This window comes from Panthera tigris, chromosome B3 (genome assembly GCF_018350195.1).
Source record: "Panthera tigris isolate Pti1 chromosome B3, P.tigris_Pti1_mat1.1, whole genome shotgun sequence".
Lineage (NCBI taxonomy): Eukaryota > Metazoa > Chordata > Mammalia > Carnivora > Felidae > Panthera > Panthera tigris.
Genome location: NC_056665.1, coordinates 61,929,805 through 61,944,429, shown reverse-complemented (window position 1 = coordinate 61,944,429; position 14,625 = coordinate 61,929,805). Strand labels below are relative to the sequence as shown.

The window sequence follows — 14,625 nt, the reverse complement described above, 5'->3', positions numbered from 1 at the left end:
TTGTATTGAGCATTTTCTTGATACAGGCACAGTGCTGAGTGATTTGCATAATATCCTGTAATCACAATGCCATAAGGTAGATTTTTCTCATTTTACAAATGTAGAAACCAAAGCATGAGAAAGGTCATCCATGCAATTGTTTAATGAATATTTATTAGTAAGTTATGACTGCCTCATGATTCTGGGCCTCTTCAAGTGAATGCCCTGCAGGGGCCGCATGTGCAACTGTCCAGATGTAGCTCAATCATGTGACCTCTGCCACACCTCCATCCAGCTCTTCCTCCTCCTGGACAGTGGTGACACTGCACCACTGGCCAGGTTTCCCCAGAAGCTGTCTTGCACCCTTCCTTCATCCCCAGATGTTAGTGACATCTAACTTGTCACTAAGTCCAGTGGGCTCTTCCTCAAAAATGTCTCCCCAGTCTACTCTCACTCTAGGCTGGGCCCTCACCCGCCTGCTTCTGCCTCAGGTCTCATTCTTCTGATGTGGACTACACCCAAGCCACCACCCATTTTTCTAGAACCCACATCAGATGACCTCATCTCCAACCAAAGCCTTCTGATGGCCCTTTCAATAGCTTTCATAATCTGGCCACAACTGGTCCCATTTCCCGCACTGCCCTACTCCCTGATGCTCCAGCTCCCCAGCCCTCCAAACTTGACAATGTTTGCAGGCCTGTTCTCTTGGTTTTCTTGACATCTGCCTAATGCCTACTCGTTTTTGCCCTTGGAAATCATGCATGCACTTCAGGTCTTAGCTCAAATTCACCTGCTTTCATACACTATTCCTCTCTCTCCCTGGCCCAGCAGTCAGCCCTTACGTATCTTGTGGCAACTAGCACACAGATTGTGAGGGGTAGGAGCTGGTGGATCTGTATCCCCAGTTGTGAGTTCCCTAAGACATTTGAGTATTCCTGTACTCGTTTGTTTGGGTTATTCTCCATAATCAGCTTCTGTTATATCTAAGCAAAATGCCCATGCTTCTTAGTTAATGGCCAGTAAATGGCCAGGACAAGAAACGCCATAGCAGTTCTGATGGGGAAGTTGGGGTCCAGGGAGGCTTCATGGAGTAGGTGGACTTGAGAGCGGCTGTCAGATTAAAGCCACATTTTTAGTTTCCTGAGCATATTCCCTTTGTTGGACATTATGCTATGCTATAGCCATGAGCTTTCCCCTAGATCACCTCATTTACTTTTCGACACAGACCTACTAGGTAAGTATTATTATAACTACAGTATTTCTGTAGATGAGGAAACCAAAACTAAGTGCATCACCTGTGCACAGGGTCCATCTAATGAGTGAGTGGGCAGGAATAAGAATGCTGGTCTTGCTCTTACTCCAAAGTTCAACATAAGGTGGGAGAATGAATACTGCTGTCATCAACTCAACAGGGAGTGTGTACTGAGTCTGTACTAAGCAAAGCCCACTTAGGCCCACCCTATACATACTGGAGAGCAGTGAAACTCAGGAGGGAGGCTTTGGGGACAGTGAGGAGGTGGCTGTATGGACTCTGTGTCCCTGACACATCCCTCCTATGCTGGCTGGCTCCATGCAAGGGGGTCACTTCCTCTGCACAGTCCCGTCCTGGGGAATCAGCTATACCCTCTTCCCTTCAGCTTGCATTGGAGAAATGGACAGTGTGGTGGTTAGCTCCTCAGCATCTGCTCTTATTTGAATACTGCCTCCTGGTTTCCCCATTTCCTAGCCACATGAAGCCTGGACCAATTGCTTCACCATTCTGAATGTCAGTTTCTGCTTTTGCAATGCGGGAGAAAGAGCAGTGCCTGCTGCATAGCATTAGGGGAAGGGTAAAATGAAATAACATTGACTGTTATGATCTTAGGGTAGTGCTTGGCACATTGTTGATACTCAGTAAATGTGCCTTTTATTATTTATTATCTGACCTTTGGCTGGACCTATTTGTATTTCCCTAATGCACTCGGCAGGTGATGTGGGATGGAGCCTTACGCACCGAGCAGGGCTTCTCCCGAGATGGGCTCACTTTCCCCAGGGCGGTAACCTCTTGTCCACGCCTCAGCTCTGGCACTTTCCCTCCTCGGACCTAGCCAGAAGGGCAGTGCCCCTGGCTGGGAGAGCGGCATCGCTCCTGTAGGTTCTGGGCGGGAAAAGCGGGACTTAGGAGCCACAGAAAGTTATTTCGGAAGGCGTAATTTGTCGCCCCCTCCTGGGCGGGGTCCACTCAGGTCCAGAAAGCACTCGGTGGAAGCTGGTGAGGGTTCAGTCCTGTGCACCTGGCAGGGAAGTTCGGAGAGTAGCGTGACCACGCAATAAATGCTTCAAACCTGGACGCTTTCGAGAGTAAAAGGGGCGCTTTTAGTCATTTCACCCAGGCTACCCGCTAAAGCCAGGATAGTGGTGACCCCGGCCAATAGCCTTCCACTTTAACAAGATACAGTCCTTGTGCCCCAGAAGGGAACAGAATCCGTCTGGATGGGCTAGGCGGGTGGAAGAGGGAAACTGAATTGGAGCCGCACTCTTAGCCTCGAAGTTCGGTCGCTTTGGACTCCCCACCTGCCTTCAAGGTCACCTGTCCCACGTTCTCGCCAGGCGTTGCAGGTATTTGCTCCTCTGTGCTCCCACAGCGTTGTGGCCATGTGTCTGGGTAAGCCTCACGAGCGCTGAAACTTTTTGTCCATTTTGATCTCTGTAGTGCCCCCCAAAGCCTGGAAAAGTGCCTGGCAGAGAGTGTGCGCTCACTTGTGGAATGAGCGAGCTTCTGAACAAATCCATCCATCGCTTTTCTAGCATTAATTATCTGTTTACTGGTCCATTGCCCCTGCTGGTTTATGACCTTCAAGGACGGTATCCTACTTATCTCTGTGACTCCAGCACCTAGCCCAAGTCTAAGCACAAAGTAAGCGCTCAACACTACTCTGAATGGAAGCAGTCCGGCACCCCTTAGCTGTGCTTGGTCTTTTCTTCCGCCCCTTTTGTCTCTCCCCACACCGAGGAGCCTTTACGGAGTCGCTTAGAGGCAGGTTAGGTAGCACTTGGCGTCCCTCGGCCAGGTCACCAGTTCTGTCACTTCCTGAAAGCTGGTGGTCCCCTAAATGTGGAAGAGAGGAGAGGCTAGGACTGCTTGCCTATGCCTTGTGAAGGTAGGATCAAGAGAGCGATTCGATTGAAGAACGGGAGGTTCTCCTGAGGGCCTAGAGTAGCGGCCTGTTTGGAGAGGTCGGAGCGAGAGCTGGACACGGAGGCTGAGACCATCTGAGAGAGGAATGCCTGTGCAAAAAAGGAACTGAGGAATGGCTCCGAGCCTGGGGCTGGAATGCGCTGCGCGGATGGGGAAGGGCCTAAAAGCACTGGGATTGCCTCCTTGTGTCAAAATTCAGAACTGCAGCAGGGTCCTGGAGGGGAGCGCCTGTATTCAGTAGCGCCAGCTCACCACCTAGCTGGACTGCAGCTGTGACGCGTCTATGGCTCCGCCCCAAACCGAAAGCTGCCACAGCACTTCCGGCTCCCTCCCTCAAGAGTGGACTGGGCCAGGTCCCTGTCCCTGTCCCGCCCCGCGCCTTGGCCCCGCCTTCGCCCCGGCAGCCCTCGCTGCGCCTCCCAGTGGCGGGTCGGGGATAAGTTCCTACGCGAGCAAACGCGGGTTTCTGAGAGCCCGGAAGTTACGTTATAGGCGCGCGTCCCGGGGGCGGGAGTCAGCTGAGTCGCTGGGGCGAGGTTGGGATCTTCTGGGATCTGCAAAAGGAAACCAGTGATCTTTTGGGGGTGGGAGCGGGGTGCAGGACTGCACCAGATTCAAGGGAGAGGGCTCCGAAGTCTTCTCGCTCATTATAAGGCAAGAGCGAGAAAATCCTCAGGATCTTAAAGAGGAGAAGGGGGCGGTGGATTGCCAGGATCTGTCAGAGCCTTGTCGAGGCTGCGGAGACGCAGTTTCCAATCTAAGGCGACGGGGATCCCTGGGGGGAGCGCTGTTGGAATCCCTGGGCCCGGAACGGAGGGCCCAGAGGCCGGGCACCATGGCGTCCATCCTGGATGAATACGAGGACTCCCTGTCCCGCTCAGCCGTCTTGCAGCCCGGCTGCCCCAGCGTGGGCATCCCCCACTCGGGTAAGGGAGGGGAGGGAGCCGCTCACACTATCCGCACACCTGGCGCCTGCGGGGGAGGATCGGGGAGAGTAGCTCCAAGGGTCCGGTTCACCGCCTGGACATACAGTCCAGACCTAGGCCCCTGATTCTCCTCAGGCTCTCTTGGCCCCCAGCTGGTGGATGGTCGAAGTTTAAAAGAGCAGCAAGAGCAGTCTCTTGATCTAGGCCTTGCCACTCGGGTTCTACAAGGAAAGTGGGACCCATTTAAGGAAGTGACTTGCTTACAGGGCCCCGGTTGAGAGAAGTGAGAATAGGCTCCAGGCTTCAGCCAGAGCCTGTGCTTTTCCTACCAGGCCCCTTCTGGAGGTGGGAGGAAGAGGGTGGGCAAAGAAAATGGTGGAAGGGGAATGTTGTAGGGGTAGGAGGGCTGGTCCTAGAGGGAACTTTGTCACTGAACAGGGAAAAATGAAGTTATTTTGGGCCTTTGCTAGATCTGGGTGCAGGCTGGCCTTGAGGGGAAACTTTTGTAGAAAGTAGGACAGAGTTGGCAGAGGGGTCTCAAGTGCTAGGTATGCAGTGGTAAAGAAATGAGAATAAAAGCTAGAGAAAGAAGCTACAGCTTGATTGGGACTGTTCCCCAGGGCTTCCTCTGCCTTCATTCTTCTGGAGACTCACTCAGAGCATTACTGCATGGGTAGGGAGGAGGGGAGAGAGTGGATCTAGACTACTTTAGTTGAGCTGAGATTGCTAGGCCCGAGATTGATAAGGGAGAATGCCCAACCCTTTCTACTGAGAAGGGTACATGAGGGTGCAACAGCATTATAAGGGTTCAAAGAACCCTCCCCTCACAGCTGTCAGAAGGAGCCCAGAGCCCTCATGTAGAGATGATTAGCAAACTACTTGATATGTTGATAGCAAACTTTTACCTGAGGGCTTGGGGTAGGAGTATGTTGGGAAGGTGGAGAGGAAAACAATTTTTTGTTTGCCTCTCCTTGTTCTTCCTCCATCTCTTCCATAGCTCACCTTTAATTCCCTCCTTTCCTGTAGGGTATGTGAATGCCCAGCTAGAGAAGGAAGTGCCCATCTTCACAAAGCAGCGCATTGACTTTACCCCTTCTGAGCGTATCACCAGTCTTGTTGTCTCCTGCAATCAGCTCTGCATGAGCCTGGGCAAGGATACCCTGCTCCGGTAAGTGAGGGCTCAAAAGACTTAGTAGGGAGTGGATTAGTGGTATTTGGGGACTATTAACTGACTGGGGACTTTCTTTCATTCTGGGCAGGTGAAACTACAGTAGATTTGGAATTTTCAGGAAACATCCATTACCAAAGAACTAATGTAGTATAGTAGTTAAAATCAGGTAGATCTGGATCAGAGCTCAGCTCTCCTATGTACCAGCCAGGGAATGTTGAATAAGTCACCCAGTCTCTCTAACTGTGTCCCGTCATCTGTTAAAGATAGTTAGAACTATCTTTAGTCACAAGTTAGTCACATTGATCAGGGGAACCATCTAGAGTCCTGAAGTAAATCCACTATACATGGAAATAATATATCTCAATAAAATTAGATATAAACACATACATACATACATACATACATACATACGTAAGTGGGAATACTATATAACAAGGGTGTCAGAAAAAAATGCTTATCTAGAATAACCATCTGGAATAAAACAGCTAAGGCTCTGTATCACAAAAATAAATTCTAGGTGGGATAATTATTTAAATAGGAAAAACAAACTGAATATCAAAAGAATATTTAATAAATGTCTGTGTTCTTGGGCAGAAGGGAGACCTTCTTACTCAAGCTAGAAAGGACAGGTATATTTGACTACATAGTAATGACAAAACAAAAACAAAAAAGCCTTTGAGGGGTGCTTGGCTGGCTCAGTTGGTAGAGCGTGTGACTCTTGATCTTGGAATCGTGAGTTTGAGCCCCACATTGGGTGTGGGGATTACTCAAAATAATAATAAAGAAAAAAAGCATTTGAATCTGGTCATGACCAAAGATGGTGGGAAAATGATGTGTTTCCACATATGACTAAGGATTTACATCCCTATTCTTTAAAAAGCCCTTACAAATTAATAAGAAAAAGACACTTAAGTAGAAAGGGGAGGGCAAAGAATATAAACAAGCAGTTTACAGAAGAGGAACTCTACATTGCCAGTAAACATCTAAAAATATTTTCAACCTTTGGGAAATAAAGGTAAGGTACCATTTTTTTTAACCTATCAGATTGACAAAAATTAAAAATAGTAATAGATGGTGCTGGTGAAGACACACAGAAATGGACTCTCACACACCGCTGGTGAGAGTATAACTTGCCACTGTCTTTTGGAAAAGTGTTCTGGAAATGCCTGTTAAAGTTTAAAATGTCTACAAGTTGGACCCAACAATCCCACTTTGGAGAATACGTAATCTTAGAAAGAAAAGTACCGCTTTGCAAGGGTATAGATACAAGGATGTTGACTGCAGAGTTATTTATGGTCGGAAAAACTGGACCCAAACTGAATGCCCATCAACAGGAAAATGATGATAAAATTATGGTTGAGCCATGAAGGGGAAAATTATGCAGTTATTGAAACAATGAGTTAGATAGAGCTGTATGTTGATACTGTGGAATATTCATGAAATATCATTAAGTGAGAAAAGCAAGTTAAAAATTTATATATATACACACACGTATGTACACAACATGAAGTGATTTTTGTAAAAATATAAAGACAGTGACAAAACAAGTCTATGTTGTAAGGATGGAGAAAAACCTTAAAATCAGTTTTGTCTATGGAGAGTGATGGGTTTAAGAAGAAAACTGTTAACTCTTTATACATCTTTGCTTTGATTCTTTAAAAATGGGTATATAATTTGAAAATGGTTTTAATAAGGGAAGTATAATTTCAACAGGAGCACCCCTCAGTGTTATTGTGAAGATTGAGATATACTTGGTTAAGGTCTTGGCATGGTGCTTGGTATGTAGAAAGTACTCAGTAACCATTAGCTAGTATTTGTTCTTTTTTTACCCCAGCAATCTGGGATACCCCTGCATTGTCTTCCCAGATGCACTGTAGATCTTCTGAGTAGAGGGAAAAGACTTCTATTTAGTGACTTCTCAAAATGAGGTAGGGGAATTCTCAGAGCTGAAGGTTCTTAAGTAGGATCCTGTGTGTATTTGAGAGTTCCCTTGAGATTGTGTGCAGAATTTTATATGTGTATATAGATTTCAGGGAAGAGAGCCTGTGGCTTTCATCAGATTATAAAGAGGTCTGTGATTCCAAAAAAGGATCTGCCCTTCTCTGGAGTGATGCTGTGACTCTTGTCCTGACAGCATTGACTTGGGCAAGGCCAACGAACCCAACCATGTGGAGCTGGGACGCAAGGATGATGCCAGAGTTCACAAGATGTTTCTGGACCACACTGGTAACTGGTGGTGGAGGTCTGAGATTGGTGGGGCGGGGGGTGGGGAGACTGGTTGAGCGGAGGGTAAGTCATTGCCTGGGTGGATGGGATCTGAGAGTGGTGGGGATAAGGAGGAGGCTGAGGGTGGGAATGGCAGCATTCTGTAGAGTGCCATACTCTTCCCCACTCCAGGCTGTCACCTGCTGATTGCTCTGAGCAGCACTGAGGTCCTCTATGTGAACCGTAATGGACAGAAGGTACGGCCACTGGCACGCTGGAAAGGACAGCTGGTGGAGAGTGTGGGCTGGAACAAGGCACTGGGCACCGAGAGCAGCACAGGCCCCATCCTGGTCGGCACTGCCCAAGGCCAGATCTTCGAAGCAGAGCTCTCAGCCAGCGAGGGTGGACTTTTCGGCCCTGCCCCAGATCTTTACTTCCGTCCATTGTACGTACTAAATGAAGAAGGGGGTCCAGCGCCTGTATGCTCCCTTGAGGCTGAGCGGGGTCCCGATGGGCGCGGCTTTGTTATCGCCACAACTCGGCAGCGCCTCTTCCAGTTCATAGGTCGAGCAGCAGAGGGGACTGAGGCCCAGGGCTTCTCAGGGCTCTTCGCTGCCTACGCTGACCACCCACCCCCATTCCGTGAGTTCCCCAGCAGTCTGGGCTACAGTGAGTTGGCGTTCTATACCCCCAAGTTGCGCTCTGCACCTCGGGCCTTCGCCTGGATGATGGGGGATGGCGTGTTGTATGGCGCATTGGACTGTGGGCGCCCCGATTCCCTGCTGAGTGAGGAGCGAGTCTGGGAGTACCCAGAGGGAGTAGGTCCTGGGGCCAGTCCACCTCTGGCTGTCGTCTTGACCCAGTTCCACTTCCTACTGCTGTTGGCGGACCGGGTGGAGGCAGTGTGCACGCTGACAGGGCAGGTGGTGCTGCGGGATCACTTCCTGGAGAAGTTTGGGCCGCTGAAGCACATGGTGAAGGACTCCTCCACGGGCCACCTGTGGGCCTACACTGAGCGGGCCGTCTTTCGCTACCATGTGCAGCGGGAGGCCCGGGATGTGTGGCGCACCTACCTGGACATGAACCGCTTTGACCTGGCCAAAGAGTATTGTCGAGAGCGGCCTGACTGCCTGGACACAGTCCTGGCCCGGGAAGCTGATTACTGCTTTCGCCAGCGTCGTTACCTGGAGAGTGCCCGCTGCTACGCCCTGACCCAGAGCTACTTTGAGGAGATTGCCCTCAAGTTCTTGGAGGCCCGACAGGAGGAGGCTCTGGCTGAGTTCCTGCAGCGAAAATTGGCCGGTTTGAAGCCAGCCGAGCGTACCCAGGCCACACTGCTTACCACCTGGCTGACGGAGCTTTACTTGAGCCGGCTCGGGGCTCTGCAGGGTGATCCTGAGGCCCTGAACTTCTACCGGGAAACACGGGAGCGCTTCCGGGCCTTCCTCAGCAGCCCCCGCCACAAGGAGTGGCTCTTTGCCAGCCGGGCCTCCATCCATGAACTGCTTGCCAGCCATGGAGACACGGAACACATGGTGTACTTTGCCGTGATCATGCAGGACTATGAGCGAGTGGTGGCATACCACTGCCAGCACGAGGCCTACGAGGAAGCCCTGGCCGTGCTTGCTCGCCACCGTGACCCTCAGCTTTTCTACAAGTTCTCACCGATCCTCATTCGCCACATCCCCCGCCAGCTGGTGGATGCTTGGATTGAGCTGGGCAGCCGGCTAGATGCCCGGCAGCTCATTCCTGCCCTGGTGAATTATAGCCAGGGTGGCGAGGCCCAGCAGGTGAGCCAGGCCATCCGCTACATGGAGTTCTGTGTGAATGAGCTGGGCGAGACTGAGCAGGCCATTCATAACTACCTGCTGTCGCTGTATGCCCGAGGCCAGCCCGCCTCACTGCTGGCCTACCTCGAGCAGGCCGGGGCCAGCCCGCACCGTGTGCATTATGACCTCAAGTATGCGCTGCGGCTCTGTGCTGAGCACGGCCACCACCGTGCTTGTGTCCATGTCTACAAGGTCCTAGAACTGTATGAGGAGGCTGTGGACCTGGCCCTGCAGGTGAGCCAATGCGTTTTGACCCCATCCAGTAGAGGGACCTGGAGAGCAGTTGCTTCAGATGCTGAGGGTTTGGAGTGGGGGGCTGTGGCTAGAGGGTGCTGGCATTTCTTGCAGAGAGGTGCTTTAGTGTAGAGGTTAAGAATGTGGACTCTTAAGGTCAGGGTTTGAAGTCTGGTTCTGCCACTTAGGAAGCTGTGTGACCTCAGGCTGATTTCTGACCTTGTTTTTGCCTCAGAGGATTCGGCCACAAATGGTAATGGTACTTAGCTCCTAGAGTTGATTAAAGTAGTGTGTATGAAAAGCACTCGGAACAGTGCCTCCTCTACAGTAAGTTCTACATTCATGCTAGCTATTGCGTTACAGCCACGACTGCAGAAGGGGAAGGTGCCGAGTTACACTTCTCAATCCTGAGTCATCACTTGCCTTAGGATCACACGAAGTGCTGTTTAAAATACAAATTCCCGGGTCTGAACCCAGGACTTACTGAATCAGAAAGTCTGAGGTGAGACCCAAAAAATTTGTGTTTAAAAAAAATTTTTTTTTTAAGATCATTTCTTTATTTTGAGAGAGAGTGAGAGTGAGCAGGGGAGGGGCAGAGAGGGAGAAAGAGAATCCCAAGCAGGTTCCGTGCTGTCAGTTCAGAGCCCGACACGGGGCTCAATCCCACGTACTGTGAGATCATGACCTGAGCCGAGATCAAGAGTCGGACGCTTAACTGACTGAGCCACCCGGGTGCCCCCCAAAAATCTGTATTTTGAATATACTCCAGGGTGATTTTTAAATTTGCTAAAATCAAAGCCCCAACTGTCGTAATTAGCTTTTACAAAGCTGTGACAGGGACATACCCATTACTGAGACAGGTTTCTGTCCTGGCCTCCAGAAGTCCTCACCTTGCTTGCTCCCAGAATGCTGGGAATCCTGTCTTGGGGCCTCTCCTCGGGCCCAGCTTCTCCCGGGGCACCTGTCTCTCCCGTAATCTGTATCGTAGAGGGCAGGGGGCTTGACCTTAACACTCGTGGTCTCCCCACAGGTGGATGTGGACCTAGCCAAACAGTGTGCTGACTTGCCTGAGGAAGACGAGGAACTGCGCAAGAAACTGTGGCTGAAGATTGCACGACACGTAGTGCAGGAGGAGGAAGATGTGCAGACGGCCATGGCCTGCCTGGCCAGCTGCCCCTTGCTCAAGATTGAGGACGTGCTGCCCTTCTTTCCTGACTTCGTCACCATCGACCACTTCAAGGAGGCGATCTGCAGCTCACTCAAGGCCTACAACCACCACATCCAGGAGCTGCAGCGGGAGATGGAAGAGGCCACAGCCAGCGCCCAGCGCATCCGGCGAGATCTGCAGGAGCTGCGGGGCCGCTACGGCACAGTGGAGCCCCAGGACAAATGCGCTACCTGCGACTTCCCCCTGCTCAACCGCCCTTTTTACCTTTTCCTCTGTGGCCACATGTTCCACGCTGACTGCTTGCTGCAGGCCGTGCGGCCTGGCCTGCCGGCCTACAAGCAGGCCCGGCTCGAGGAGCTGCAGCGAAAGTTGGGGGCTGCTCCAGCCCCTACCAAGGGCTCTGCCCGTGCAAAGGAGGCCGAGGGTGGGGCTGCCGCTGGGGGACCCAGTCGGGAGCAGCTCAAGGCTGATCTAGATGAACTGGTGGCCGCTGAGTGTGTGTACTGTGGGGAGTTGATGATCCGCTCTATTGACCGGCCCTTCATCGACCCCCAGCGCTATGAGGAGGAGCACCTCAGTTGGCTGTAGGAGGATGCTGTGCTGGGTGGGCAGGCCGTCGGGGGCACGTGCCCCTTCTTGGGAAGGCTACACCCTGGTCTGTGCTCCATCATCTGGAGACTCGCCCCATTGTTGGGAAGAGTGGAATTCTAGCTGTCACCGAGAGGTATCATCTGCCGCTATCCAGTTCTTCAGAGCGGCCTTAGGGCCACTGTTATGCCATGCCATCTGCCTGCCTCCCAACAGGGGGCCTTAGCCTGGAGAAGTCAGAATTCTGACCCCATCACCCTTTCCCCTCTAACGGTCCTGTTTTCCTTTTTACTCCCCACAGACATCCTGTTCACCTTCTAGAGCGAGAGTACCATTCTCCCTTTTCACTGCGTGGCTCTTCCCCTTCAGAGGAAGGCGTCTCCTGTGTCTGCCCCTAGGTCCCAGAGAGAAAAGGCAGCCCCTCCAAGTCCTGGGCGTGGAGGGTGGGGAAAGGTGGTACTGGTGGTGGGCATGTCTTGTGTACGCTTTCTAGAGCTCTGGTGTGTGGGCGTGCCCTGGGGGACAGAGCCTCATGGAGGACAGTGGGAGATGATGATGGAGTGGGGAACATTAAACTGCCTGCGCTGCGCTGGTGGTCCTGGAGTTGATGGCTTTGTTGATGCTGGCCTGAGTGGCACGTGAGTGATCTCCAGGAGCACAGGATGCCACAGGGATGCTGCTGGGACCCTGAACACTTTCCAGCCTTGGGCCTCGCTTCTTCACCTGATGATGTGACTGATTTTGACATATTTTCTATTTGTTCGCTTCCTTGTCCCTCTGCTCCATCCTCTCCTTCTCCAGGCTCCAACTGGGATTGGTGGCCCACCATCCTCAGACCAAGCACTGTTCTTCCCTTTGGCCAGCAGGTGGTACTGCTCCCCACAGAATCCTTCACACGGGCAGCTGAGGGCACTAATTTCTCGTCCCTTTCTCCGCTAGTGCTTCCTCAGTCTGTTCCTTTCTAGTATGTTCTGGGAATCTGCACTGCCTCACCGTGAATCCAAGCCCTCATTCTTCCTCCCTTCACTAGCCCTTATACATGCGAGATTTTGCTTGCCCTTGTCTTTGCCAACCTGGATCCTTGCATTCCCAGCTTCTGCCAGCTTTGATACTGCCCTACCACTGTCTGGTATTTGACCATATTGTTCAGATCCAGTGTGGAGGTAGGACTGCCCCTGCCACCATCCATGGCATTTGGCAGATTTTTTTCCTCATCTAACTTCTGTGACCCGCCCTCCCCCTCTGGACTACATACACTCTTAGTTGTGGCTACCCTAAGGAGTCTGGATCAGGGCCTTCCCGTGACATCAGCCAGCACCCTTTGCCCTGTGGACTGGGGTTCACAGTCCACTGTTCAGCTCTATAGGTGTGGTCCATCAGCTGCTCAGACTGAAACAAAATAACAAGTGTGTCTTCCTGGAATCAGGCTGGGGTCAAGCCACCTGGCTGGTGACTACATGCTTTTCTCTCTCCTGCCGCCTCACCCTTTCCAAGACTTATCTCCTGCAGTCCTGGTGGAGTCTTGCCCTGCCAAGTCCCCCCAACCACTAGAACAACCCTGTCTCCTCATGGCCTCTGCCAACCGGCAGGCTAGAAGCCGCCCGTCTTTGATGAGTCTCAGACTCTCCGTCTTCTCCCAAAAGCAAGAGGGAACAAATAGGGAGGGGTTGGTAATCCCTGGGTGGGCAGAGAGCATCCTAATCCTGTTCCCTCTGTTCGAAGATTTGGAGGCTCTTGCTCCCTTCCTCTCCCCATGTGGCCTACCATTTCCCACTGTCAGTGAATATTAGGTCTAAATTTTGACCTGCCACTTGCATGGTCACTTGCTTACTTAGAACAGCTTGGGTCTTCTTCTGTCTCTGCACATAATGGGTACCTAATACATGTTAGTTAAACAAACACTGCCCTATTGCTCCCTCTTCCCAGTGGACTTGGCTAAGACAGCCTGGGATGCCCCTGCCCCCTTCTGTCTTCTGAGCCTGCCCATCTGGTCCTAGGCTGCTTCCTCTTTCCTGGAAAAAAAGGCCACAGGCTTCCCTGGCACTGACAGAATGGGGTTCCGTTGAGTCAGGGCAACGGGAAGCTACAGCCCTTAGATCCCTGGAAACCAAGCAAGGCCTGGAATGGAGGGGAGAGAGGAGGCCCTCAGGGCCTTGGCCCTAAGCCTGGGGAGGGCCAGAAGGGGGTGGAGTGGGGGAGCAGCTGCGTAGGCAGGGGCCAAGATGAATGAGCTGCTCCTGGAGCTGTCACTGGAAATAGGAGGAGTGGCCACAGGCAGTGACGCTGAGATCAGGGCAGGAGGCCTGTAAACAAGGAAGCCACCTGGGGGAGACTCAGGGCGGTCACTGGTCCTGGGGAGCAGGTGCTTCCTGAGGCCCGCCCTTGAGAGGGCTCTGGGGGGCTGCCTGGCCAAGTCGTCAGCTGGCACGAGGGGGCGCTGTCGACTGGCTTCCTGAAACCACCAGCTCCTTTCCACAGCTCCATGGGGAGTGGCTGTCGGAGGGTGTGACAGCCTAGCGTCTGAGGCCCGGCTTTCCCACCGGACAGCCCTCCCTTCTGTCCCCAGTGCAGACTGGCCAAGAGCACCAGCCTGGAAGGGAGGGCACAGGGCTCCAAGCCTGGCCAGCATGGGTGTGAGTTTATTCCCCCAGGACAACCAAGTCTTGAATTCCCCCTTCTCCCACCCCAGGGCTCAGGTTGTAGGCTGGGCCCTCATCAACCCCGTTGGATGGGAGGGGGCTTGGAGGCCACCAGACTCCAGGCTGCCCTTGGCGCTGCCCCCCTGGCGCCAGGGAAACAAAAGGTTAGGGGGCCCAGAGGGAGTTATCTGGCCCCACCACCACCAGGGGAGGGGGAGGGGGCCAAGAGGGGCATACCTCCTTCCCACTCCCCCAGCTCTGCAGATTCTTCGAGACACTTTCACAGGCGGAAATTCCCAGAGGTCAGAGGAGGGAAACGGTTAATTCCTTTTATTCAATGGGTCCCCCCTACACGCCTCCCCCCAGCTTCCTCCCTCCACTTCCCGCCCCCCCCTGTGTGAACAGGAAGTGGAGAGGAAAAGGCTCCAAGCAGAGCAGCTGGGAGCAGGAGGCAGGGAGTGGGCGGCAGGCTTGGTGCCAGCCCTGCCCCTCATGGTTGCTTGCTGGAGGGCCAGAGCCACTGTGGCCTGGGAAAGAACCTGCAGCCCTGCTGGTGAGTGGCAGCAGAGCCGGGAAACAGCCTAGCTTGGAGCCCCCTTCTCTCAACATGCTCCTAGGGCAGAGGCTACTGCCAGGAGGGTGCAAGGCATCCTCTGTCCAAGACCCAGCTGCCCTTGCCACTGCAGCCCCACCCCCACCGCAGGCTGG

The 14,625-nt window shown here is 52.7% G+C and overlaps 1 protein-coding gene across 1 annotated transcript; it reads left to right on the top strand.

Annotated features, from left to right (window-relative positions):
* The first annotated feature begins 3,667 nt into the window (after nucleotides 1-3,667).
* VPS18 (VPS18 core subunit of CORVET and HOPS complexes) lies at nucleotides 3,668-14,272 on the top strand. The gene is made up of 5 exons (XM_007081675.3): nucleotides 3,668-4,083; nucleotides 5,110-5,251; nucleotides 7,389-7,480; nucleotides 7,652-9,522; nucleotides 10,553-14,272. The coding sequence occupies exons 1-5, from the start codon at nucleotides 3,993-3,995 to the stop codon at nucleotides 11,276-11,278; spliced, it is 2,922 nt and encodes a 973-aa protein (XP_007081737.1). The 5' UTR covers nucleotides 3,668-3,992; the 3' UTR covers nucleotides 11,279-14,272.
* The last annotated feature ends 353 nt before the right edge of the window (nucleotides 14,273-14,625 follow it).